Source organism: Miniopterus schreibersii, assembly GCF_964146895.1.
Source record: "Miniopterus schreibersii genome assembly, chromosome: 7".
NCBI lineage: Eukaryota > Metazoa > Chordata > Mammalia > Chiroptera > Miniopteridae > Miniopterus > Miniopterus schreibersii.
Window position 1 is genome coordinate 15,451,130 of NC_138108.1, and position 25,944 is coordinate 15,477,073.

At 35.5% G+C, this 25,944-nt stretch overlaps 1 protein-coding gene across 4 annotated transcripts in view; it reads left to right on the forward strand.

Moving 5' to 3' along the window:
- Nucleotides 1-25,944, forward strand: part of IKZF2 (IKAROS family zinc finger 2) — a 141,131-nt gene that overhangs the window by 63,551 nt on the left and 51,636 nt on the right. For 3 of the 4 annotated variants that reach the window (XM_081143085.1, XM_081143083.1, XM_081143084.1), the window contains exon 4: nucleotides 24,852-25,040. In XM_081143085.1, the coding sequence (XP_080999211.1) occupies nucleotides 24,852-25,040 (189 nt within the window). Of the gene's footprint in view, nucleotides 1-24,851; nucleotides 25,119-25,944 lie in introns of all 4 variants that reach the window. The other variant, XM_081143082.1, reaches the window with a different exon arrangement.

Genomic DNA, 25,944 nt, shown 5'->3' on the forward strand with positions numbered 1-25,944 from the left:
ACAGAGGTTTCAAGTGAGTAACAAAGAGGATTTCCTGAGACTGAAGCCCCTTAAATTTTGATGGGAAAGTGGTTTAAAATGTCATTTTCACATTCGTTTAGTCATTTCTTTATACATGTAATAGTAATGGACCACCTACTACGAGCCTAGTACTGTCCAGGGTGTTAGGAAGACATCAGGTGACTGAGATAGATATGTCACCTGCCACCCCAGAGCTCTAAGGTTAGGGAAGCATCATAATTTTTCTTTACTCAAGGATATTCCTGTTTTAGAGTGACCTAGATGATTATTTTATTCACATATTTTATCATTTTATGATTATTTCAGAAAATATTTTTTGTATTCTTTGTTACTTTTGTAAGATCTCATATATGTTCATTTCCTTGTCCCAAGCTATAATGAAATGAATTACTAAGCACTTTTCTAACTCTGACCAAAGAAACTAAACTAATATTGTGTGAGCAAACTGTAGTTTAGGAGAAAGCTTTGGAGAAAGTGAGGAATGGAATTAACATTTATTGAATACCACTGTGTGCTAGACCCTTCGTGGGAAAATCTCATACAGTTTATACCATTTAATGCTTAAAGTACTTCTGGGAAGCAGCTGCTATTATGTCAATTTTTTAAACCAGGAAAACATTCTAGAAGAGGGAAACCAAGGCCAACTAATTTGTCCTATGATACATAGTTGATAGTGGCATTTTGATTTGAAACCCAGATGGCTGGGTTCCACAGCTTGTTCTCTCTTTATTATGGCTTAGACAGACTTGTACAATTGGTAAATGATAAGTATCAGTTTGGGTATTTAAACCAAGGCCTGACTTACTCCAGAATTTAATCTTTCCACCGGAGTTGATGCAAGCTATTTAAACTTCACACATTGCAAAAGCAGAATGTTTTCATTACTTAATTTTACTATTTTTGCCTTCTGTGCTATACTTTTTCACCTACATGGCTCATTTTAACTGAAGTAGAAAATTCCTTATTTTGTGTCAAAGGTGTGAAATTACTATCCTATAAGCAGACACATGAAGGGAAATATAAAATGTTTTTCTGGGACTTAAATGAATTGCTAAAAACCTTGCAAAACAAAACAGTCTTTCCTTTCAAATTGTGTTTTGCAAATATAATTCAGAATGAAGATGGAAAACTTGAATAATCAAAGGTAGCGAAAATGTCCCCAACTTTTATGGCTATATTAACTTAATTTGCTGAAAATCCCATCCAAAACAATTGTCACTAAAATGTATGAGTCCTTTTAGTGTTTGTGCAGAGTTTACAGGAGATATTTCTTATTCACATACTCACCCAACATTGAAGGAGGACATTTTTAACTCTTGCTTCATAATAGGTAAATTCAGGTGGTTGAAATACTCCTTTGCATCTCTTATACTGAGGGCTTTGAGTAATTTGAATGACTTTGGGATATTGATTGAATGTGTATAAGATCCAACCTTACTGACAGAGTTTTAGAACTGACTGGTCAGAGGATTTGCTTCATTGCCATCATTAGCAGGATTCTAATCCTTTTTTCAGTATTACTATTGTTATAAATCTTACCACTTGTGGCATGAATATAACATGACAGGATAAGCTATTGAAAAAGTACACTGGTAAATAAAAGAAAGCACTTACTTGTCTTACCTTGTATATGTGTTCATATATTTAGGCAGCTGTTTTATTTCTTTAATTTGGCTGTAAAATTCTTGAGTGTAAGGATCATTCATTATCATTTATTTTATTCTGTGACCTTAGCACAATAATTTTTATATAGCAATCCTTTAGTCTATAGTTATTGTTGCTGGAGTTCATGGTGAATTGTTTCAGCATATAGTGCACGAAAATGTGTAGAATAAAACTAGAAGAAATAATTCCTGTTTGACATGTTGCCAAAAACCCTAGATTTCTCATCATTATTGGGTAACTTGTAGTCAGCTTCATTTACTTTTAACCTGATCATGTGTTCCACTGGTTCTTTATAGACCTTTATTATGTCTATAGTTTAGTTTTACTTTAGTTCTTTTAAAAATATCTTTAATAATCTGCCTGACTTAGCTGCCTGACCTCTGACTTCAACAGCTGAATATCCTTAATGGCTGCAGATTCTGGACCCTCAACAGAGAAAATTAGGAGCCGTGTGGTCAGGACCTGAGTTTGTGGTTTGCTCCTAAGGTTTTGAGTTTGTTGCCCTTAAACCCCACTTTCCCTATGACAAGTTTCTGACCACACTGTTTGCACTCCTTTTTTTTCATATTCACTGCATTTGTAGATATTATTTCTCCTGCCTGGAAGTCCTTCCACCCAGTTTGGCCAGCTTCTTATGTTTCAGGCTGGAGTTTAGGCTCTGGCAGGGTGAGAATATAAACTGATAGAAACTTTTTGGAGGGCTTTCTTAAATAGCTATTAAAAGGAAAAATGCTCCCTGGCCAGGTAGCTCAGTTGGTTAGAGCGTTGTCCCAATATACCATGGTTGTGGGTTCAATTTCTGGTCAGTGCACACAAAAATCAACCATTGAATGCATAAATAAGTTGAACAACAAGTCAATCTCTCCCTCCCTTTCTCTCTGTCTCTCTCTCTCTCCCCCCACGCCCCTTCTCTCTTTCTCTAAAATCAGTTTTAAAAAAGATAGAGTTTAGTCATCTTCTTTGAGAAGCCTTCCTTTACCCACCCAAACTTCTTTGGCTGGCCATCCCCTCCTTTGTACCTCTTCTGTACCTAAGTCCATGCCTCTATTAATGCACTAATCACACCATAGTCTCATTATTTGTTGACTTTTTGTCTCTACTGGACTTTGTAGTTCAAAATATGTTTTTATTGATTTTAGAGAAGAAGGGAGAGGGAGAGAGATAGAAACATCAATGATGAGAGAGTCATTGATCGGCTGCCTCCTGCATGCCCCCTTCTGGGGACCAAGCTCACAATCTGGGCATGTGCCTGACCCTGAATCCAACTGCGATCTCCTGGATCCTAGGTCGATGCTCAACTGCTGAGCCACGCCAGCCAGGCTCTTCTGAGCATTTTTACATCCTTTTGTTCCGTTGAACTTTTTATTTATAAGTTATATGATGTGGAATTGGAGTACACATGCTTTCTAAGTGTTAATTAAATTTTATGCTAGAAATAGCTCACCAGTTTATCAAATTAGGTAATTGGTTTCTTAAGAGCTTTTGGAAGGGTTCCAAAGAGTGGGGAAAATGATAGGTAAATTTTGAATTTTACAGGTCATAGGAAAGCATATACAGAGTGTTCCTTCAGGATATGTTATGGAAAGGACAGGCTATAGAGTGAGAAAACATATGGGCACTAATTAGATGCCCTAAGGGTGTTAGCACTTTGGGGAAAATGGAAGTGGCTGCAAAAATAAAAATGGAGGAAATGACATAACTTTGCCAATTTTATTCACACTTTACAGTTTTACATGTTTTGGCAAACATATCCTGCCCAACTCTGGTGAGGCAATATGAGCTTCCTCCATGCAGAGTATGCACAAAATTTATGATGGTGGTTTATGGATGGAGCCCATTGCTGATAGACACTTTCATCCCTCAAAATAAATAAAGTATTTGCAGTTTTCCAATAGAGTTAATCTCATGGTACCAGGCTAGTCCTTTCATGTCAGCCTGAGACTTCAGAAGCTCGTAGCCATCACACAGCCGTTGTTCTTCATAGGTCTGGAAACAGAAAACTCCTAGAGAAGCCTGTTTGGCTGTGAAGTTGACATAAGAGAGAAGGAACTTGGTGTCTTAGGAAATGACAACTGAGTTCCCTCTGTTTGGTGGTGGCTCATCTATCCCATGCTTATGAGGCAGGTAATTGAGAACTGAATGGTCAAAATTAGGTAGCCACTCACTTTATTTCATCAAAATGTAAAATTCCTTTTCTGGCCTCACATTTCAAAGGGAAGAAAAAGTACAGCATTTGGATTAAAAATAAAAACACCAAACCAGCAAAATCAAAGCCCTGGCTCTTTGACTTACGAGTTATGTGATTTTACACAAGCCAGTTGAGTGTTTTAGGATTCAGTTTCCTCATAAGTAGAGGAAATGCATATACTTCATCTTGTAGTGTGAAGAGCTAACGAGGTGACAGATTTGATAATGCTTAAGAACTATGTGGAACTACCTAAGTATGAGTTACATTATAATATAGACTCAGATGTAATAGTCTCATAGTCTCTATATCTACAGGATTTGTTTTTGAAAAGAACGTAGTAATTGTTCCTGTGGATCAGAGAACTAATGTAACATAAAGGGGGGAACATCCCCTGTTTTTTGAAAAAGTGTATTTTTCTTTTAACATTTTAACAGAGTGTAAAATATTGCTATCCATATATTCAAATTTTCTTAATTTCTGAAATTCACATAACTAAGCATAATTCTTTGTATTCATGAATTTTGTTTTATTTTTTCCATTGCTTTCCAGAGAGAGTGGAAAGGAGAGAGAGAGAAACATCGATGTGAGAGAGACACATCGATTGGTTGCCTCCCTCACACACCCAGACCAGGGCCAGGGATCAAGCCTGCAGCTGAGGTTCATGCCCTTGACCAGAATCGAACCCGAGACCCTTCAGTCCGCGGGCTGACGCTCTAACCACTGAGCCAAACCGGATAGGGCATAAGTTTTTTGTTGTAATGGACACATGGGTAATCTGTTTACAGTTAAAGATTTGAGGATACAAGACTACGTAGATATACCAGTGGGATTCCTCATGGGATCGTAAACCTTTAAAGCTAAAAAGGAATGTAAGATCTCGTCTGCCAGCACGCATCCGTTATAGGTAAAAACAAAAGCAAACCAGGTTTCAGAGAGAAATAAAGAATTCTATCAGAGTAGCTGTGAACATGATCTTTTTTCTTTCTTTCTATAAGTACAAAGAAGGAAATCACAAGTAGAAGCCCACAGGTCAGTTAAAAAACCCAGAAACTCTGACAAACAAAAGATACTAGACAGTTACTTATCGTTTTCATATATTTTGTGCTTGCTACATTCACTTTAGAAAAAACTTAATCAATAGTAGTGGTTTAATATAAATTCTTACAAAAATTTAAAATTGGGAAGTTCTAGAAATTGACTTTCTATGATGGGAAAAGACCAGTATTATTTTACTTTACGTGTAGAATACTTTGACTTAGCATGTGGTGGAAACCTTGTGCTCTTCAGTAATCATCAGAGGCACTAATATAAACAAATGACAAATTAGTATACATATTGGTTCTCCTTTATGATATTCATTTGATGTTAGAATTCTGAAATTAGAAAATTAAGTCACTAGGAAATCATTAAAATAAGCCATTTCTGCACCAGATTTGGTTAATTTTACATATGCAAGATGGAAATTTCTATCATTCTTAAGCAGCCCACATAAAGATGTTCCACAGACCTTTTGGTGAATTCCTGCCAGTGTGTCACAGTATTTTATTTTAAGGTAACCAGATTTTCTTTGAAATGATTTTTTATATTAGTTATATACTATCTGATTTTCTAAATTCATATGCTTTGATTTTTATAGTGAATTGTAGAATTTGGGTGTAAAGGTTGGAACAACTCTCAGACTTCTACTTTAACATATGGAAATTTTCCTGAACAATTAAAAATGAATTACTAATTGTGTTTAACACATGCATTTGACTTTATAGTTACAAAGCACTGCACATACATTATTTCATTTAATTTAAATAAAGGACAGAATACAAATGCTAGATGCATACGTGGACGCTATGACATTATCATTACATTGCAAACCATCATATTTAATTTTCATATTGGCATTATGTGCCTGATACACATTATTTGCCTCCAAATAGTTCTCTCTCTTATTCATATCTTATTTATATCTTGTATTTAGGATTATTATTATTATTAGAAATAACATTATACAGTAGGAGCCCTATACTATTTCAGTGTTTTGGAAAAACAGGAATATCTACAAGTAGGTTTTTTCTATATAACTGATAAGCTATGTAGTAATCCATATGATTGCTTCATTCTTAGAAATATTTTAAGTTTAGTAATGGAACTTTGTAAGGCTTAATTCATTTTTTTCTGACTGTTTACAGAAGTCTAGTTTTAGTTTAAGTGATTTCATGTGTAGAAAAGTCTTAGGGGAAAAAACCCACCTCTCTTGATTTTTACAAATAGTGTTTTAAAAATAATTATGAGTGTGTCTATGTGTTTTAAAATCTGTATGTGAATTGAATGTCTATGTCATGTTTATAACAAGGTATCCATATGGTAAATGACTGAGAAATAATTAATTTGTACGCCATTTTAGAATTGCTCCCTAGAAAAGTATACACAAGTCAAATCTGAAATCACTGAAAGTTAGTTTTAAGGAAAAAAACTGCTGTTTTATGATCAGGACTCATGCCTTTCTCTCTGGACTGAGTAAATTAGGCTTAAATTTAGTGAGCCTTTAAATAAAATTGTAATAATAATTTTCTGTATCACTGTATTAATAAGCTAAAACTTTTGATGAATGAAATTTTTACGAACTACATAAGGGATTTTTTTTTTTTTCTAATTGGAATAGTTTCACAAAATTTGTTCCACTATTTCTCTAGCAAAGCTTAGTAGATATTGAAGTATAGCACAGAATCCAGATTCCAAGTGAAATTTAACGTTAGCGTCTGTGCGGTGATTAGTGCTTTGTTAGTCTTTTTTAAAAAAAACCACAAGTTTTGTTTTGCTTTTGTCGATTCTAACTAATGTTCAGTCTGAATTTTAATATTTTACATAAATATTTGCTTATAATACTTACAAACATGTCAGAATAAATTTATTGTTTTTATTTAGTTTTATGTTTGGTTACTATTGAGGAAAGCATGAGAAACAAATACTGTTGTGTTCCTGTTTTTAGTTAGAGATGGATCTCTCTTGTTAAAGTTTTTTTTTCTTACTTTGTGCTATTTTATTATATCATAATTGGTTGTCTGATATTTAGATCAATGCTCTGGACATTTGCAACCAAATAATAAAAGATATTGTTACTTTATTAAGTTTGAGAGGATGTTAAAATACATTCAAGTGACTGGAGAAATATGGTTATAGGAATTGAGTTAAATAGGTACCAGTTTCAGAAACCCTGGGATTAATAAGTTAAATTGAAATTCACTTTTTCTCAGGCTCTAGGCTTTGATTGTTTTAGAGATGATTCATATCATTCTGAATTTCTTTAATTTATGTTATTTATAAGTTTGTACCGACTTCTGGATTTTAGAAGCTAATGTGGTTTTCACTTCAGTGATTTGAATTTTATATATTTAATTTGACCTTTGTGTTTTGGAAAGATAAAAGTGTAAGCTGATTTTCTGCTGCTTTTTTTGTGTGTAAGAGGTACATCTTTCAAGGGCGTAACATGCTATCAGTTGCCCATTAAGCACTGAATAATTCTATGTCATAACTGAAAACATTCGTATGATTATGAGAAAACATTCATATAATACTTCCCTGGAAGTGTTTTCTTCCTGACTTTTGTAAAGTTCTTCTATGGTAAATATAGAGTTAGTTTATTTCCATTTACTCATTGGGAAACTAAGAGACATACTGTTTACCTTCATTTTTACTCATTGAAGTCCATTACTAACCAGCAGTAAAATCTAAGCATCTTACTTCTATTTCTGTGGTTGGTTTTATTATATCATTTCCTAGTATCACATAACTGCATGCATTTCCTTTATTAACCTTTACTTGTGATGTTTCTCAAGGAATAGAAAAAACAGTTTTCATTTTCCTCTTCCCTGAAATTATGAAGAGCATGGACTTATGACATATTATTTTTAAGTAGGTTTTAAGGCTGTTAAGGCAATTATTTATATCCAACTCCTTAAACCTTCTTCCTTCTTGCACCCAGGGCAATACTCTACTTGTACTGGATGATATGTGTTCTAATATTTGATAAGTTTATGCATTATTAAATAATTAATTAGCAAAACATTGGGCATCATTTGAGAGGATAGAACACCATTAAGTAGAATAAAATGGGTAGAATACAACATAAATTCAGGGTCCAGCTGGATGGGTTTTAGTACGTTAGACTATCAGATTCATGTTGAATTTTCTTACCTTCTAGACCATATGTAATTTTTATTGGGTTGCTGTGTTTAACGCATTTCAGAAAAAGCTTAAAATAAGAACGCTAGAAAATGTAAAGTATGATGTGCCTAATATACTGGGTTTGAAAAGGTACCCTATAAATGGGGATAAAAAATAAACAAATATGATGTCGTCTCTCATTGGCTTACTTTCTAGAGTGCTGAGATTCACTGAGGCTTATAGAAGTTCATGATTGAAGTCAAGATATAGAAACAGGCATGTTTGCCTTCTCTATTTCAGAGTGAGATGCTTGGTGACATATTCCACAGTAGGTGAGGTTCAATAACCCATGAATTATAATGAAATAAAACCTGCATCCAGGGTAGAAATAAATTTTAGACTGCCTACTGCATTACCATTGTATAGTACTACATATTTTGGCCAATTTTACTCAATATATTTGCTGGGGACAGATGAGTTTTTTAAAAAAACAACAAAAAAAACAAACAAAAGCAGCAGCTGACTGGTAATATTTGAAGAGGTCACTGTGGTAACAGAAAAGAAAAAAAAGAATCTAAAACTATTTTTGTTTTTTTTACCAATCAGTGACAGAAGTTTCTGAGTTGTCCCTTCTTTTTTATTTTTCATCATTGGTTGATTTGATTAGGAAAAGAAAAGAGATTTTTAATTGTACCCTTGTCACGCAGAGCAAAAATTCACTGTTTCAAAATGGAACTGACAAGTGAATTTCATTAAGACTAATAACATGGCAGCAGAGTGAAAGCTTGCAACTATTATCAGCACGCAGAAGTTTTAAACAAGCTATTACTTTTTGACCAAATGTTCTGTTACTTGTCAGAGTGATCTTGTGTGTAATGATGGTGAGTCGAATGGGTTGAAGAGATTTCATTTTAGGTTGTCTTTCAAATTCTCTGTGTTTTATTTTCGTTTGGGGGTGTTTGCTCACATTTTGGGGCTACCTTTATGGTGAAAAAAAGGCAATTAGATAATCTGTACCTGTGGTGGAGACAATGTAGGAATTATTTGTGAAAAATACTGATATTTACATAAGTATTTTAAACAATAAATGCTGATGTGTGAGTTTTTTTACATACTAAAACAAAAATTTACATCAGTGAAACAGTAATGAAACAAAGCTATTTCTGATAAAGAGATCTATGGTCCGGCTCTGAGTCCTTAGTTCCAGGAATTTTAGTGAATTTCTCTGAGCCTTTCTTGTCCCAGATTCTTTGCCTTTACACTACCTACCTCCTCTCTCCACAAAAACAGACTCTTTGAGGATTGCCGTCTCCCCTTGTCTTCACCTGATATGAACAGAGCAGGAAAGCAAAGACTATGTCTGATTTGATCCTCACTGTATCTTTAGTGTTTAGCAGAATATCTGGTGCAAAAGAGTACCCCAGATATATTTGCAGTGTGAACGAACACTCACCCTTTTGCCACCTTAAAAGCAGGCGTCAAAGCTCAGTTCTTGGACCCATTCATTTCATTCAGTTCCTCTTCTCTGCAAATTCTTTGCACTTTTATCTTTATTTTGTTGCATTTCATTTATTTGCATATTATTCAGTAAATGAGTTTGTGTTTTACTTAATGTAGTGTGTCTTCTGTATTATTCTGAGGTCAGTTACTAATAAATATTTGTTTGGTACCTAGTACAATATGAATGTCTTAAGGCGGCACCATCCGTAGGAAATGAACATTGAATTCCCTTACTTGTGGAAGTTGGGTCCCGGCCCCCATTTGGTTCTCTTTGTAACCAGTGATATATATTATGAGGATATTTGGCTGGTTCAGAGGCACAGTATTATTCAGTGTTACGATGAAGAAAAAGGTTTGTTTGGAAATTAAGTGGCTAATGTTGAAGGACACCCAACACACTGAGCCTTCGCTAGATGCCAGTGCTTCTCCCTGGCTTTCCATCTGCTCCGTCCATTGCTGGCCATTTCACACTGGCCCACAAAATGAAGGAATCCTTTTAGCACTGGGTTTTACCTTTACGATCCTTAAAATCCTTCTTTTTCAGTGTTACTATTTTGAGAGCCATAGGCACCATCGTTGGTTCTCCTGTCTTTTTCTTCCTCTCGGACTCGGCGAGGAAGTCACCGAGACCCGCGCCCCCTGCCACTCTAGTCCTGCCAGAGCACTACTTCCATTCCTGGGGTCATCTCCATCTCCAGCCAGCCGATAAGCCACGCTTGTCTTGTTCACCCCTGTATCACCAGTGCTCAGCAGTGTCTAGCCTATAGATTGTACGCCATAAATGCATATTGAGCAAACAAACAGATTTGCTTATTTATCTGTCAGTTTTTATGGGAAAGGGAGGCTGTGAAGGCGCCATGAAAGCCAGTGAATTTCCTCGTCTCGAGTACATCCCAGTGCAATCCCAAGCACCCGCTATGTATTAGAAAGCAGTAACAAGAATTTTAATATCTGAAGAAAGAAAGCTGAGTTTTCAGTTTGTAAAGTCTACCCATCAGGATCCTATTCCTTAATTTGTTTTTGCTTTGTATGGTTGAAGACATGCAGTTCAAACCTCACTTCATCTATACACATCTCTTTTTCTAATACTGTGTCTCTCTTTGCCAGAATTGGGCGAGTTAAAATTATGTCATATGTTCTCTGTATTATGCGTAGAACTCTATCAAGATTTTATTGTATTCTTATTAGCCTGTAAGTCTGTAATTCTGGGGTCAGCTAGGAGTTCACAGCTTTATGAGCTTAAGGTAGTTCAGACTTTGGAGAGGTATTTTGTTTTTCTCTAAGAATAAAAAAGTTGAACCAGACATTTGAAAGTAAATTTAATCGTGAAATGCATGAAAATAATAGAATGTACTGGGCATATAATTTTTTAAATATTATTGCACAATTAAAGGAAGGCTTCCTGGCCATGCAGCAGGTTTAAACTACTTACAAATAGCACTATGGGGTAGAAAATAAAATTAATTCAAATGACAGTTTCAGATGAAAAAATATGTGGCTAACTCTTGCCAAGAACGTATCGCTAACTTTTTTTCAGGTGGCAGCTTTTGTGGTTTGTTGTAGTTTCAGCTGTGCCAGAAGGTGTTGCTACACTGTGAAGGTGTTAGGCAGTGTAGCCTTGGAGCAGAGCTAAAACGGAAGGCTCATAAAAAGTCTTATCATTTGGGCCTTCCTGGAGAAACCTCGTCTGAATTTCTGAGTGGTCAGCTTGACATTTTAAAACAGGGAGAAGTTGTGTCATTATTTCTAGAATACCACAGTAGTTAGAGAAGAAAGATTTGAAGTTCATTGCAGTAATTGCTGACAGCTCCACAGAATGAGGTGCCTTTAGTAACCATGTGCTGCCTTGAAAAAAGGCAGCCTCCTAGGAACATGAACAAGGACAGTGAGCTTTGTGAGATGAATGTGACAAAAGTGTAGATTTGGGCATTCTTGTGCCCCTGAAATAATTAGATTAATTTTGAAAGTGGGAAAGAAGTAAAATGGCTTTTATTGGATTATGTGTTTATTGTCTTTAAGCAAAGGAAGATTCCAGGCTTCTGGAACTTACAACTTGCACATTTTCAGGAACTTAAAGTACAAAACCTGGTGGCTGGTTGTCACAGCAGCACAGTAGCTGGTGTCCCTAGGCTTGGAATAACCCATGTGAGGAGAGAGCTGAGGCAATCCCTGCTATAAAGCATTAGTCCCAGATGGGGAGGAAACTTGCAAGGATCCTCAAACCATACATAATGGCAGGTTCACATCCTCACAGCTGCTCTGTACCAGGCACCACGGTGCTGCAGTGAATGAGACAGGTACGGTGCCAGCCCTCATGGAACCGATGAAATGTCTGCATATATGTCAATATATGTGTGTATGTATGCATATGTACATCTATATTTGCTTTTATAAATGAGCAACTAAGCACAGTAAAATACTGTGGTGAGAAATACAATGGCTCGTAAGCCCTCATCCCAGAATATGTTACTACTATAAAATCTCAGGGCAAAATGTACAGCATAACTAGTCAAGAAATACTCTCAAAAGATCACTATTTCAAAAAGTTAGCTTCTTCTGAATTGCAGGTGGTTACTTTAAGCATGTCATCTATCTGTGAACTACAGTTTTAATTACTCAAAATCTGTTCCTAGGTTTGGGGTTCCAATGAAGATCTGTTTTTATATCACATATTTAAAACCTCTGGCTTAAAACAACATTCCTAAACCTGTCTTAATGTATTTCTGAAGGGCATAGGTAATTGCATGTTCAAATGTGAATTTACACACAGTACACTTACACACAGTACACACACTGGTGACCTAGTTAGTATATGTGCAGGATAAAGATAGTGCCATGTGACTAGCATGCCACCCCCATGCGCTTCATTCAGTTGAATGTTGGCCGGCATCCAGGAGGGGGGAGACGGCAAAACAGACACATTATCCTCAGAACTTAAAACAACAAAACACAAGTGCTACAACAGCCTTCACAAAAAGCATAAGGTCCTTAACTCATGTTATGGAGACTTGACTTTTACCTTTTTTCTACTTTGAATAATTAAAACTTCAGTTCACAGATAGATGACAGGCTTAAAGTAACCACCCGCAATTCAGAAGAAGCTAACTTTTGAAATAGTGATCTTGGGAGAGTATTTCTTGACTATTTATGCTGTACATTTTGCACTGAGATTTTATAGTAGTAACATATTCTGTGACGAGGGCTTATGAGCCATTGTATTTCTCACCACAGTATTTTACTGTGCATAAAAGCAAAATATAGATGCACATATACATATATACATACATATATAGACATATATGCATACATCTCACAGGTGCCATGAGAGTTGGCACCGTATTTGTCTTATTGCTGCATTGTGGTGCCTGGTGCAGAGCAGCTGCTGAGTGAATAATTTTGAATGGATGAATGAAAAATTCTAAGGAGTTCCCTCCTTTATACTGTCTCTTAAAGCACAAGTCTGTTAATAAGCAGACAACACGCACCTTTGAAATTACTGCCCTGAAAGCATTAATTCTCTTATGTCTTATTCCCTTTTAAACTCTCTTTGATTTTAGAGTACTTTCTATTTATGTTACCTGTTGAATGTATGCCTTACAGAAAAAAACGGTGTTATTCAAAACCAACACCAACTCGCGCCTTTTCCTGTCCTTACGCTTGCCCCCAATCTTGAGTGCCATCTGTCTTCTTTATTACATAAAGCATATCCAACCTGTATGTACTATCTTAACTGCCACTTCCTTTAGGAAGCTCTCTGTATCATCCCGGTACTTCCCCGTAGCAAACATACCCCTACAGTTACATTTGTTGGATAGTCTGCATTTTCTGATATGCTTTCATATGGTAGATCTCTTACTAAGAAGTCAAATAGCTCTAAGAAGGTTGTATAAACAGTTGCATTTAATGCTTAGTACAGCCCTAGGAGGGAGGTGTTATCATTATCTTGATTTTATAGATGAGAAAAGGGAGACTTAGAGAGGTTCTGTAAGGTCAGGTGGCTAATGAATGAACCTGGCCTTAAACGTCAGGGCACTGAATCCAGATCCCTTACTCTTACCGTGAGCTCCACTGCCAGCTCTAAGGGACTGCGTGCTTTCCCAATCATACGATTTTTATGTAAAGAATATTATGCTCATTTTGCATAGTAAGAAAGAGGGGGATATTAAGTGACTTCTTAGTATTTGCACATGTAAAGAACTTAAACACAGGTATTCTAATTCACCATTTCTGTTACCTAGTTGCTTTGTAATTATTTTTTACCTTTTAACATGTATTTTATGTGACTGTCTAAAGCACCTATTCAGTAGGGGTAGAAAACTAAGTATGAGCATTGAAAAAAACACACACACACACAAAAACAGCTGCTACATTGTGGAAAAGGAATATCTGGCACTGATCTGTGAAAATTTGCTGGGTGGTTGTCCAGATTTATTTTCCTTAATCATCACTACAAGTTTTTGTTCTTCTTTGTTTCTACGTCAGACATTTTATTGGTTGTACATTTTTAACTGACCAGTCCTGCATTCTGGAGCCAGATGTTGACTGTTTACTTCAGACTGTTAGTGAAGTGTTTGTGGGAGAGCCCCAGGGGAAGAAAGGCTGTAGCCTTGGTTGTCAGTAACTGCGTTCCGGATTTTGGCAGCCGACACTGCCACATTTAAACCCAGGGTATGGGAAGCTGTTGAGTTGCTCGTCCCTGGAGCTCAGGGACTCAGGAAAGCTGCTGAAGTGCTTCTCGGAGCTTCGGTTCCCCGGCGCTGTTGCCCAGTAATAGAAACCCTGCTCAATTTCTTATCTCTCTCTCCGGCGGCCAGCAGCGCTGCCTTCTGACCTGGTTTAAGCGTCCTTAGTGACCTCTGGCAGTGCGACGTGTGGGTCCCTCTGGGAATACGCCCACTCAGCTGGACTGTATAATAATGATTTTGCTTCTTAGAAAAGTTTGGTTAAAGATTTTATACTCCCTTATTAAGGAGATAATTTCACAATGTAATTTGCTTCATATACCTCCCACGGTTATATTAAGGAGACGGTTGCCAAACACCAGTTCAGAGTGGATTGCTCTTATATGAAATAAAATCCATGCTCAGAAAACCTGGCAGTGTACGCTGGTCTTCTTCCAAGACAGGCTCTTAGACAAATTTCTCTTTACTCAAAGCTGGCAAACTAGTACACCTGTATCAGACATGCAGTAAAAAATATGTCAGATGACACACATTGACTCAGAGTTATTTCTCCTTAGCATACTGACATTTTTTTTCTTTACTAGTAACTAGTAACTGCTTTGCTTTTGGCGACAAAGGCAGAGTAGCAAGAATTTGTTCATCGGTTAGTTTTGGGTTCCAGTCTCAGATCTGGCTCTGAATAGATGTGTGACTTGGACATGTAACTGGTGTCACCCATTCTGAGCTTTAGTTTTCTCATCCGTAAAACAAGGGTAATACTTACCTCACAGAGTGGCTGTCATGATTATGTCAGGCAACATGTAGAAAATCAGCGACAGCAATTCAACAAACACATATTAAGCACCCAGGGTATGTCAAGATGAGATGATTTTAAAACTGTGAATAAAAACATTTCCTTTCAACGATCTTACAATGTAGGGAGTAAGGACCTTTTACTGTAGGGAGCCTAGAGTTAAGGCAAGTACACCAGTAAAATCACTGTAATGTGTCTGTGCTCAGGAAATACTTCATGAAAAAAGGTAGCAAAGAAATGAGCCTTGAATAGTATGCTAATGGTAGTAGGAATAGAGGAAGGAGTCCAGTAAACAATAACAGGAGCCAGGGGAGAAAAGTAAGTAGAGTTGCACTGGATGAGTTCCAGGAAGGATGACTAGAAGGTGACCGGAAAAGGTATGAATACTGGAGGGGACCGATGGGACATATGGCCAGGGGATATGATGGAGCTGTGCTCTGGATGACCTTAAATTCCACACCAAGACCTCTGTATTTAATTTGTTCACAGCAGGCAGTCATTCAAGATGTTTAAAACAAGTAGTAGGAGCTTTGCTTTAGGAAGATTAATCTAACAACTGAGACATTGGATGAATTGGGGGAGTGGAATATGGAAAAAAAAACAAAGGAAAGGACTAGTTAGAAAGCTCTTTAAATTGTTCCAGATAAGAGGTCATGAGGAATCTTAAAGAAGGCCCATGTTGCCCACGAAGGTGCAAAAAAGGAGTTGGATGTGCAAGATGTGGCAGATACTGAATCTTTAGGACTTAACAGATAAAGTCATTCATTTGAAGGATGGAAGAAGGGATAGACTGTTTTTTGCCTGTGGCATTTCTATTTAAATGAGGCTTCTTTTCTCCACGTTGTACATTTCTCATGGAGTAGTTGTCAGCCAAAAAAATAGGAACTTCATTCTTGGTCGGCATTGTGCTGGCCAGTAAATTTGCATCTGCGGATGAACATGCTATGTAAGGCTTCATATATTGTGGGAGACCATCAGGGAGTTAGATATCTTCCCTCCTTTGTTTTAGTTTAATTTAAGGAGGTAGAAAGGACAATTTTTGGGGATTTATTTTGTTGTGAAGATCTCTTTAAATGCAAATGAAATGCTACATGAGCTGCTCATAGGTATGATTTATCTTTATAACAATAATTGACACAAGACTATCAAACTTGACCACAAAGGAAGTCTTAAAATGCCATCCTTCATAGAATGTTGGTTTAGAGATTAAAATTGGTAATACTGACTTATTCCCTAAATAGCTGTCTCTACCTAGCACAGAAAAGTCACAATATGACAAAGGAATATTGATTAAGTGGAGGGTGGGGCAGAGTACTGACTGTTGACGCATTCTTTAGGAACTAGTTGTGCTACATGGACCTATCCCTTCCTTAAGACCAAAGCAAAATTTCAAATTAAGAGGTAGTTGTTTTGCATGGGTATATGCATCCCAGACTTAATAGAAAGAATTAATTCAGTAGGTTAGTTTATGGAAACTTAAAGTATCTTTATTCTATCTGACCATTGTGGACTTGAATTCCTGGTATCCTCTTCAATGGTGGATATAGTTTTATAGCATCTGAGAGATCTATTTGCCCATGACTGATATCTGTCCTGACTATAATACTAATATTAGTTACTTTTTTGATTGGGGAGCCAGTATCATGACACAGAAAGATGGCTAGGCTAAGATGCAGGTCTTGAGTTGCTATCAGTCTCATATTTACTGACTTTGTCCCCTTGGGAACGTCACTTATCACTCATGCCTCTAATTGTTTGTGCCTGCTCCACCTACAATTCAATGTTGTTTGAGTATCAAATGGGACAGAATATGCATTTTTAAGTTATAAAAAAATATAGAAGTTGGTATTTTTCTGTTATTACTACTTATTACCATTACTATTATTATTAGGATCCTAAATCCTTAGTGTAAAGAGATTGTTTTATCTAATCTAATATTTTTAGGAACATCACATGTTATTTTTCGAACTTCAGATGATGCAGTTGACTAAGTCAGAATAAATTTCCCGAGGTTCCTCAGTGAGTTAAGTGGCAGAACAAGAGGTAAAGACCCCGGCTTCCTGCCCCCAGGTACAGGGTAGCTATCTACCACACTATTCTTAGAATAATAATAGCATTTCAGAAACCAGCACTGTCTTAATCTAGCTCTTCTAATGGCTTTTAAAAATACATAATCAAACTATGTTGGAGAGAGAAGAGAGTGGAAAGGGAAAAAATGAGGTGATGTGATGTGATGTACAGACGTAGACTGCTGCCCACAAATGGCCCAGCTGCCGTTCAGTGACAGCCAGTGTCTGGACTTGTCCTGCCATTTATAAAACAAATACTTCAAGGATGTTGTGAGGGAGCCGTCTTGCAAGACTTACCTATTTACTTATTCACAGGTAAATAAAGGTTTTCTATCGTGTGCAGTTTCGTTGAGGAGATTTTTAAAAACTGCACATACCTTAAAAAACAGTTTTTGTTGTGATGATTTTACGTTAATTGTTTAGACTGTTGTTAAGTTCCTAGTAAATCATTGCGCTTTCTGTAAGACTTTTGAAGGCAGTTTGTTTTTCTAACACATTATTTAAACAGCTGCTGGCTGTTAACATGGATTTAATCATGTTTAGTGTTGCTGCTTCGAAAGTTTAAATGAAAGAAAGATATACAAGCTCAGAAGCAACTTCAGATTATTATATAGACAGATTGATTCAATTAGTGTGTATAACACCATTTCGAGTATCTGGCATAGATGGGCAGAAATTGATGCTTGTAAGTAATAACTACCCTGAAGTGTCCTCTTGAATTTTCACACAACAGAACCCAAGCATATAGAAGTTCACTTAAACATCAGGCCTGAAAGATCCCCCCCCCCAATTTGGTACTAAAGAATGGTATTTTAGTTATCTTTTATTCAGCACTATGAAAAAATACTTTATTAACTCCCTTAGTTTTCTCTTCCTTTAAAAGTTAAAAAATTAAGAGATATATTTTGGAAACTAAACAGAAATAAATTACTAACTTGATAGTAATTAACCTAGAAAGCCTTTTTTACATTCCATAAGCTCAGTCGATATTGCAGCCTTTCAAACAGAGCAAATAAATCATAATACTTTGCACTATTTTCCTGGCTAGGAAATTTGAATAGTCTGTTTATGGGTTAATAGAATCAAGTCATATTAAAAAGAAAATTTTAAGTTGTAGAAAGATTAACTTAGATATTAAAAGATATTTTAATCATGATATTTAAGGATCTGGTTAATACGATATTTCTAAAATTTGACATTTAAAAATGATAGGGTTATCTGTGAAAACCAAATGCTAAGGATGGGGCTAGAATTTATTCCTTCAATTTAATCACTCAGAGTTAATTGACTATATTTCATCATTCATATAAAATTATCTTTTCCTCCCAAATCTTAAAAATTAAGAATTTCATTATTTGAAGGCATCATTTGCCAGGCATTGCAAAAATCTTTGCTGTATCAGATAGGTGGATAACGTGGTGAAGGTGTGGAGTGAAAGGAATAAATGCCCAATTTCTAAGGAAAAGCCTCTTTATGTTTAGGTACCGTTCAGGTCAATAGATTTATTATGTAACCAAATTATGTACATTATTAAAATCTTTCCTGTACTCTTCTTACTCATGAACTGTGTTATGACCTTTATCTGAGTATATACTATCCTGTTAATATGAATTTCTTATTTAAGTTAATATTCTTCAGCGTTTTGTCTTAAACCTTGATAATCACTTACAGCACAGTATTAGACAAGCAGCAGGCACTTTGAAAATCACTGAGCCAGCCAATATTTATTAAGCGAATTCAGTTTTGGTCTTTGTTTCTTACTGGTTGAGGTGGATGACTTCTGTGAGGGCGAAGTCTACGAATGTATGCAACAACATTGTACAAGTCATTTTTTATTTTATCTTAGATGGTATACATTTGAGTTTTAAATTATAATTTTCAAAGTATAATAGTAGTAAAGAAAAATTTCATTAAGATATAGACTGAATTAAAATGACTTGTTTTTAATAACTCTACAAAATAACAATTTTTCACCATTTGGTTTTCTACACCACCACCACCCCTTTTTTACAGTGATCTATGTCTGTTTGTCCATGTAAATACCCTTATTTTGTTACCCCTTTATTTAATATCATATTAGTGAATTAAAGGCAAGTCCAGTTTAACTTTATCCATTCAGTATTATGTATCTTGAAACTATGATTAATTACGAAGCCTTTGAGTGTGAGAACCAAGTATGATTATCGAAGAAACTTTGAAATTGAAAATAGTTTGGCATGAAAGTCACTCATAACAAAAGGTCCTAAGTCTCCTTCTCAGCATTGGTATGATGATTTGTAAATGGAAGTAATTAAACTACATGTTTTTATAGCATCCATAAGCTGTGTTCTGATGTTCAAGAACAGTGTTTTGGAAGCATAAAAAGAGGGGAGGAAACTTTAATTTGTAAACATGTTTTCATTAAGAAGCAATTTTTGCATAAATACATGTCAAACTTTTTATCCTGAGATATATTCAAAGCTTTTTTCTATGTAAAATGGTCATAAACATTTTTCTATTAACTATTATTATCCTTTCCTTTTGTTCACAGATCTTTGAGTCTGCTAAAAAAAATCAATATAACAATTAGTTAACATTTTCTTGATCATTAATGCTGCAGAAGTAGTGATCTTTTGTTTTAAAAGATCTTTTGATCTTTTGTTTTTAATTGTAAACTCTATCTCTTTTAAGTTAATAAAAAAGATACCTATACTAAGTATCTTTATTTTATTCACTGAAAATATTCAAATATCTATATACTATAGATGACAAATTGATCAATTAATTAGAATCTAATTTCGTATTCCCTTTTTACTCTAATAATTTGTTCTGACAAAATATTGTTTTTATTAAGCTGTATTGCTTGACAGTACTTAATAATTGTAAATTCCCACAGATATGCCTGAATTTTATATTTTTCATTTCATATCAAGGAAACAAGCTTAAAAACAATTCTTAGGATAGAGATTTGTAATAATGTTTCATTTCATTCACACTAACAAGTTCTCATCTTTATAGACATCAGCCCACTTATGAAAATGTCTTCCTGTTACAAAATTGCAAAAGAAATACCATATATGAAGAGTGAGAATTTAATTTCAAAAGTTTGATACCTAATGTACTTATTATATAATGATTAATAATTATAACAGTTTTATATATTATAGCTACAAGTAATCATAATAGAACTCTTGTATTAATATATAAATTATAATTTAGAGTATACTTAAGTTTACCAAGCACTTGAATTTAATCATTAATGAGTTAAAATATAGGTGCTCTCATTAATTAGAAACATCTTAAACATTGAACATAAATTGTGCCAGAATTTCTTTTATATTCTTTGAGTAGGGAAAATTCTTTTCTATTTCACTGTTAAAGTTTAAAGACTACTTTGCTAATTAATTGTTCTTTATCCTAGAATTTCAACCTAATTTCAGTGAGATGGGTTAAAAAATTAGGATGGGATTTTGTTTGTACATAGGCCACCCTATACATGGAAAATTTAATGTATGAGATGTATATATAAAAATGTGTTGCAGCCCTGGCTGGGTTGCTCAGTTGGTTGGAGTGTCTTCCCTACACCAGCGGTGGTGGGTTTGATTCCCAGTCAGGGCACATTCCTAGATTGCAGGTTTGGGTGCTTATGGAAGGCAACTGGTTGAGATGTTTTTCTTTCTCTCCCTCCTTCCCTCTCCCTTCCTCTTTCTAAAATCAATTAAAAAACATCCCCTTAGGTGAGGATTAAAAAAATGTATTGCAGTTTATTGACTTACTATATCAATATAGCTTAGTATGTACATTCATACTGGATAAATGTGTAGTTCCTTAGTGTATAATATTGATAAAGATTACTATAGCTTACCATTTCCAATTTCAGGTCTAGAAAATATATACTTTTTTGAATTTTCATTTCAAGTTTTTTATTCTGTTGATAGAAAGTCTTAACTCTAATTGTAATATACAATAATTTTTTAAATCACATTCTTACTTATATTTGATATTATATTTTGATGTCCAAATTATGGTACTCTCATTAGGGAAAATATGATAATTTAATGTAACATCAATTCTTTTATATTTATTTATATGAGAGAGACAGACAAAGACAGAGACATCGATTTGTTGTTCCACTTATTTATTCATTCATTAGTTGATTCTTGTATGCGCCCTGACTGGAGATCAAACCCGCAACATTTACGTATCTGGACAGTGCTCTCACCAGCTGAGCTACCCAGCCAGGGCCTCAAGTCATATTCTTAATTATTATATGCTGTTTTGAAACTTAAGAGGCCTGTAGTTTCAGGCTCTAAGACTACTCTTTAAGATACACATTTCTTCAGTTCCTGAACTGGAATACTGATAGACTTTATACTCATTAAATACATCTTATCAGATGTTGACTATTTCAGAAATATAAATGATGAGAATTCTGTGAAGTTTGTAATCTTGACTATATCACTTAAAATAAATGTATGGGACAATTCGCTCATAGGTTAGTATGTGAAGTAATGCTATATAAAGTCATATTTTTCATTTGTTTTCTCAGTTTTTTTCTTTAAATGACAATTATGAGTGAAATATTGGATTACATATGATAACCAAGTCATGTTTTACACTGATCAGAAAAATCTTCCTTCCCAGAAAAATATATCGTAGAAGAATTTCTTGGAGTCTGGAAAAATCTATTAAAGCAATATACAGAATCCAAAAGCCATATTGAAACCTTAAAAAAATTCAAAATTTACAATTAGAATGCATGCTAAAATATACCCTTTAGCAAAAAGATACATCAATACATACCAAACAGAGCTAAGTTCCTTAGTATATGAAGCATTTCAATACAGTGAGATAAGACTGACAACCTAGAAAAATGGACAAAGAACTTTGGTAGTTCTCCAAAAAAGCCACCAAATTTAAACATAGAAAAAGATGCACAACTTCACTCATAAAAAATGCAGATTAAATACTAGAGTAAAATACCAATTATTATAGATCAGATTGCTAGTTCTTTGTGGTATTATACAATAATACCTATAATAGCAATTAATAAGAAATAATCTTAAATTTCTATTGATAGGACCTAGATGAATAAATTACAATAAATTTTTATCTGGAATATATGCAGGTTTTAAAAAGGAACAATATAATTTTTGAGTACTAATGTGTAAAACATTAAACAGATACTGTTAAATGAAGAAAGCAAACTTAAAGTGAGGTGAGTTATACAGTCCAATTTTTGTAAAAAAGAGACTGTATATCCACACACACATGTACACACACAATACTGAATTAGGAAATGAGGATATGGTTGCATTTGTGACTGGAACTTAGGGATGGTAAACTATGGGTAGGAAAGGACTTCACTTTTCATCTTTTATGTTGATTAATTTTTCTCAAGAAAGTTCATGGATTCTTTAAACATATAAAACAAGTATAGAGAAATAAATTTAAAAAATCAATCAGCAGGAGTTGGGGGAAACTTTTTTTCTGTCAAGGGCCATTTGGATATTGATAAAATCATTCGCAGGCCATACAAAATTATCAACTTAAAAATTAGCTTCCTATATTTGGTCAAACATTTAATTAACATACCAAATGGGCCAGACCAAATGATTTCTAGGGCCTTATATAGCCTGCAGGCCGGGCGTTCCCCACCTCTGAATTACGTAGACACCTAACTAAATACTATCTGAAATACCTCCTATATGCCACCAATTTCTTGACTTTGTTGGGGATATTAAGATGGATAAGATATTGTTTCTACTCTTCTGAAAAATCAGTAAAGCAGTACTAATTTGTAAATAGGGTAAAACTCAGTGTAGTAGATATTCTGTTAGAGATGAGGCCAGGTAGGCTATATATCCCTTTTAGATCTCAGAGTATTTACATCCTATAAGTTAATTTATCTGCACAAAAGCCTTATGGACCAGAGCACTGTCTGTCCAGAGAAAAATAACAGCCAAGCCCATTTTTTACACTTCCTCACCGAATGCTCACATCAGCTCTAGGACCTGCATGCCATTATCACCTCCCTCTTCACAGAGGACGCAGAAGGCGATGCTGCTTGTACTAAGTGCCATTGCCAGTATTCAGGTCCAAGTTACAGGACCCTCAGTATGAACAGCTAAACTATTCTGTTTAAACTTTATTCTGTAGTCTGAATTCATCTCCTCTCTGCAAACAAAAGACATGAGATTCAGAGGTTAAATAGTTAGTCCAAGATTATACTGCTCGTAAATGTCAGGGCCAGAGCTAGAGCCATGTTCTCCTGGCTCAATCCAGTGATCTCCTCGGTGTACCACACTGCCTCTAGTTGGTAGGGGAGTTCCAGGGAGGGAGCAGGGGGAGAGCCATTTTGGTAGCACTACCCATCATAAGTACTAATGACAAATCACAGAATGTGTGGTTTCTCTAAGAAAACAAGTGCAGTGAAAAGAGCTTCCTTTTATGAAAATATTTCCTCTATTCAAGTAATACCAAATAATTTGTTTCTCTCAGTAACTTTGATATGATTTCTTAAGAAATTTTCAAGATTACTGGATAAATAACTGGTATTTACTTAAAACTTGCTTCTGCTCTGTGAAAAGACTCTGTCAGCAATCCAGAATGAGGGCCGTGCTAACAAAATTCCAACTTTTCTCTCTGGGATGATCCAAGAACAGCAAACAGAAGGCATTACATTTCTCAACAGGCACAAGTGTGTGCACGCAGGCTATGCCATTCCTGTCATTCATTGCTTTTCAGTGTGCACATTTTCAAGTTGAAATACTTTGATTTGCAGACTATGTTCCATGGAGAACTTTTTTCATATAGGAAAAAAAGCAGAGTAGCTTAAGAGCATGTGAGGTCTGTGTACTCTGCAGCACATTTATACAGCTCTTAACTGAATGTATGTGTTTAGTCTGATTTTAGGGTATTTGCCTTGACAGTGTGCCGTCATATAGCTAAGACATTTGCTGGATTAATATCCTGAGTTGTTTCTCTTACTCAGTTCAGAAGGAGGTTTACCTAAGTGCTCTGATGTGAAACACAGACTATGAAGAGTGTGTGTGTGTGTGTGTGTGTGTGTGTGTGTGTGTGTGTAAAATGATTGTTAAATTAAGAAGAGGTCTGTCTCAGTGGATTGAGCAATATCTAATCTTGTCTCTTCCATGATCCTAACTCAGTCTCAGTAGCCTTAATGACAAATTCAAAAGCCAGTATCAGAATTATTTAGAGACTTGCTTTAAAAAGTATATAACTGATTTTACTCATATTTGGGATATAAAACTGAAAGCAACAAATGAACAAACAAGAAAAACAAACAAAGGAAAACTTATAGACACAGACAACAGGATGGTGGTTACCAGAGGGAAGAGGAGTGGCGGGATAGTTGGGGTAAAGGGGGTTAAATATATGGTGACAGAAGAAGATCTGACTGTGGGCGGTGGGCACATAATGCAATATACAGATCCTGTGTCATGGAAATGTACACTTGAAACCTATATAATCTTATTAACCAATATCACCTCAATAAATTAATTTTAAAAAAAGAAAGAAATGTGTGCAGAAATAAAGCATCATTCTGGTCTCTCAGAGCTTTCCTGAGCCATCTTCACTTTCATGACAAAGCTTTACTAAAATGTCGTAGAGTAAGCACAGTACGTGTTAACATTGCATTGACGATGGACTGCATTCTACTTAAAACAGCATTTACAACCTTGTTAACAGAAGGGCAGCAGGTGGAAGAAGGATGCGGGTGACAACACAAGACATGCATTTAACGTCTCTTCTTTCTTCTTTTTAAATTACAGCAAATTCAGTAAAGCTAGAAATGCAGAGTGATGAAGAGTGTGACAGGAAACCCCTGAGCCGCGAAGACGAGATCAGGGGCCATGATGAGGGTAGCAGCCTAGAAGAACCCCTAATTGAGAGCAGCGAGGTGGCTGACAACAGGAAAGTCCAGGAGCTTCAAGGCGAGGGAGGAATCCGGCTTCCGAATGGTAAACTGAAATGTGACGTCTGTGGCATGGTTTGCATTGGGCCCAATGTGCTTATGGTACATAAAAGGAGTCACACTGGTAAGCAGCTGAGAATAACCTGATGACTGCCTGTGGCGTCTGATGTTGATATGACCTGGCATCTGTTCTCTTTCCTCTTTATTCAGGGGTGGCAGTGGTGAAACTACCTTCTCAGGATTCTGCTAGGGTTGGGTTGCTGAAGAGCAGGGAGTAGCCTGGGTCTTGACTTCCAGCCTTCAAATCTGAGTAGTGAATCAGAAAAGAAGTTTGGGATTCAGTTTCCGCAGTTCTTAATATAACAATAATATGATAAGGTTGAAAAGGTAGAGGAGAATTTCATTGTGTAACTTAATCTTTTTGTATTTCTATACATATTTTACTGTACCCATGGGCAGGCAATGCAGTTTGCTAGCTAAGAGCTTATACTCTACAACGGTACTCATGCATTTATATAGGGGTGGATCATTTTCACCTTATTGAGTTAATTTCTTGGAACACAATTTCCAGTCAATCTTGGCCTGCCATGGGTCTCTGTAGTAGGCAGATATTTATTTTCCTCAGTTTGAGGATTTTACCAACTTTGTATAATTTTTTTATCATAAGTCCTGCAAGGAGATATGTAGGGTGGGGTATAGCAAAGAGTGCAGGCAGAACTCTGTAATCATGAAGTAAGGTGAGGAAAAAGACATCAGGTTAATTTAATACATACTTTTAGACATTTGAGTAATGTGAAAAACCAGCCAAATGAAAAGGCCGTGTTTAAATCTGTTCACATCCTTTGGCAAAAATTAAAAAAAAAACAGAAATGTGATTTTGGCAGATAGTTGACCCTTAAAAAAAAGTTTCAAGTTCATATGAAAATTGATTTAAAGATAATGCTAACTTT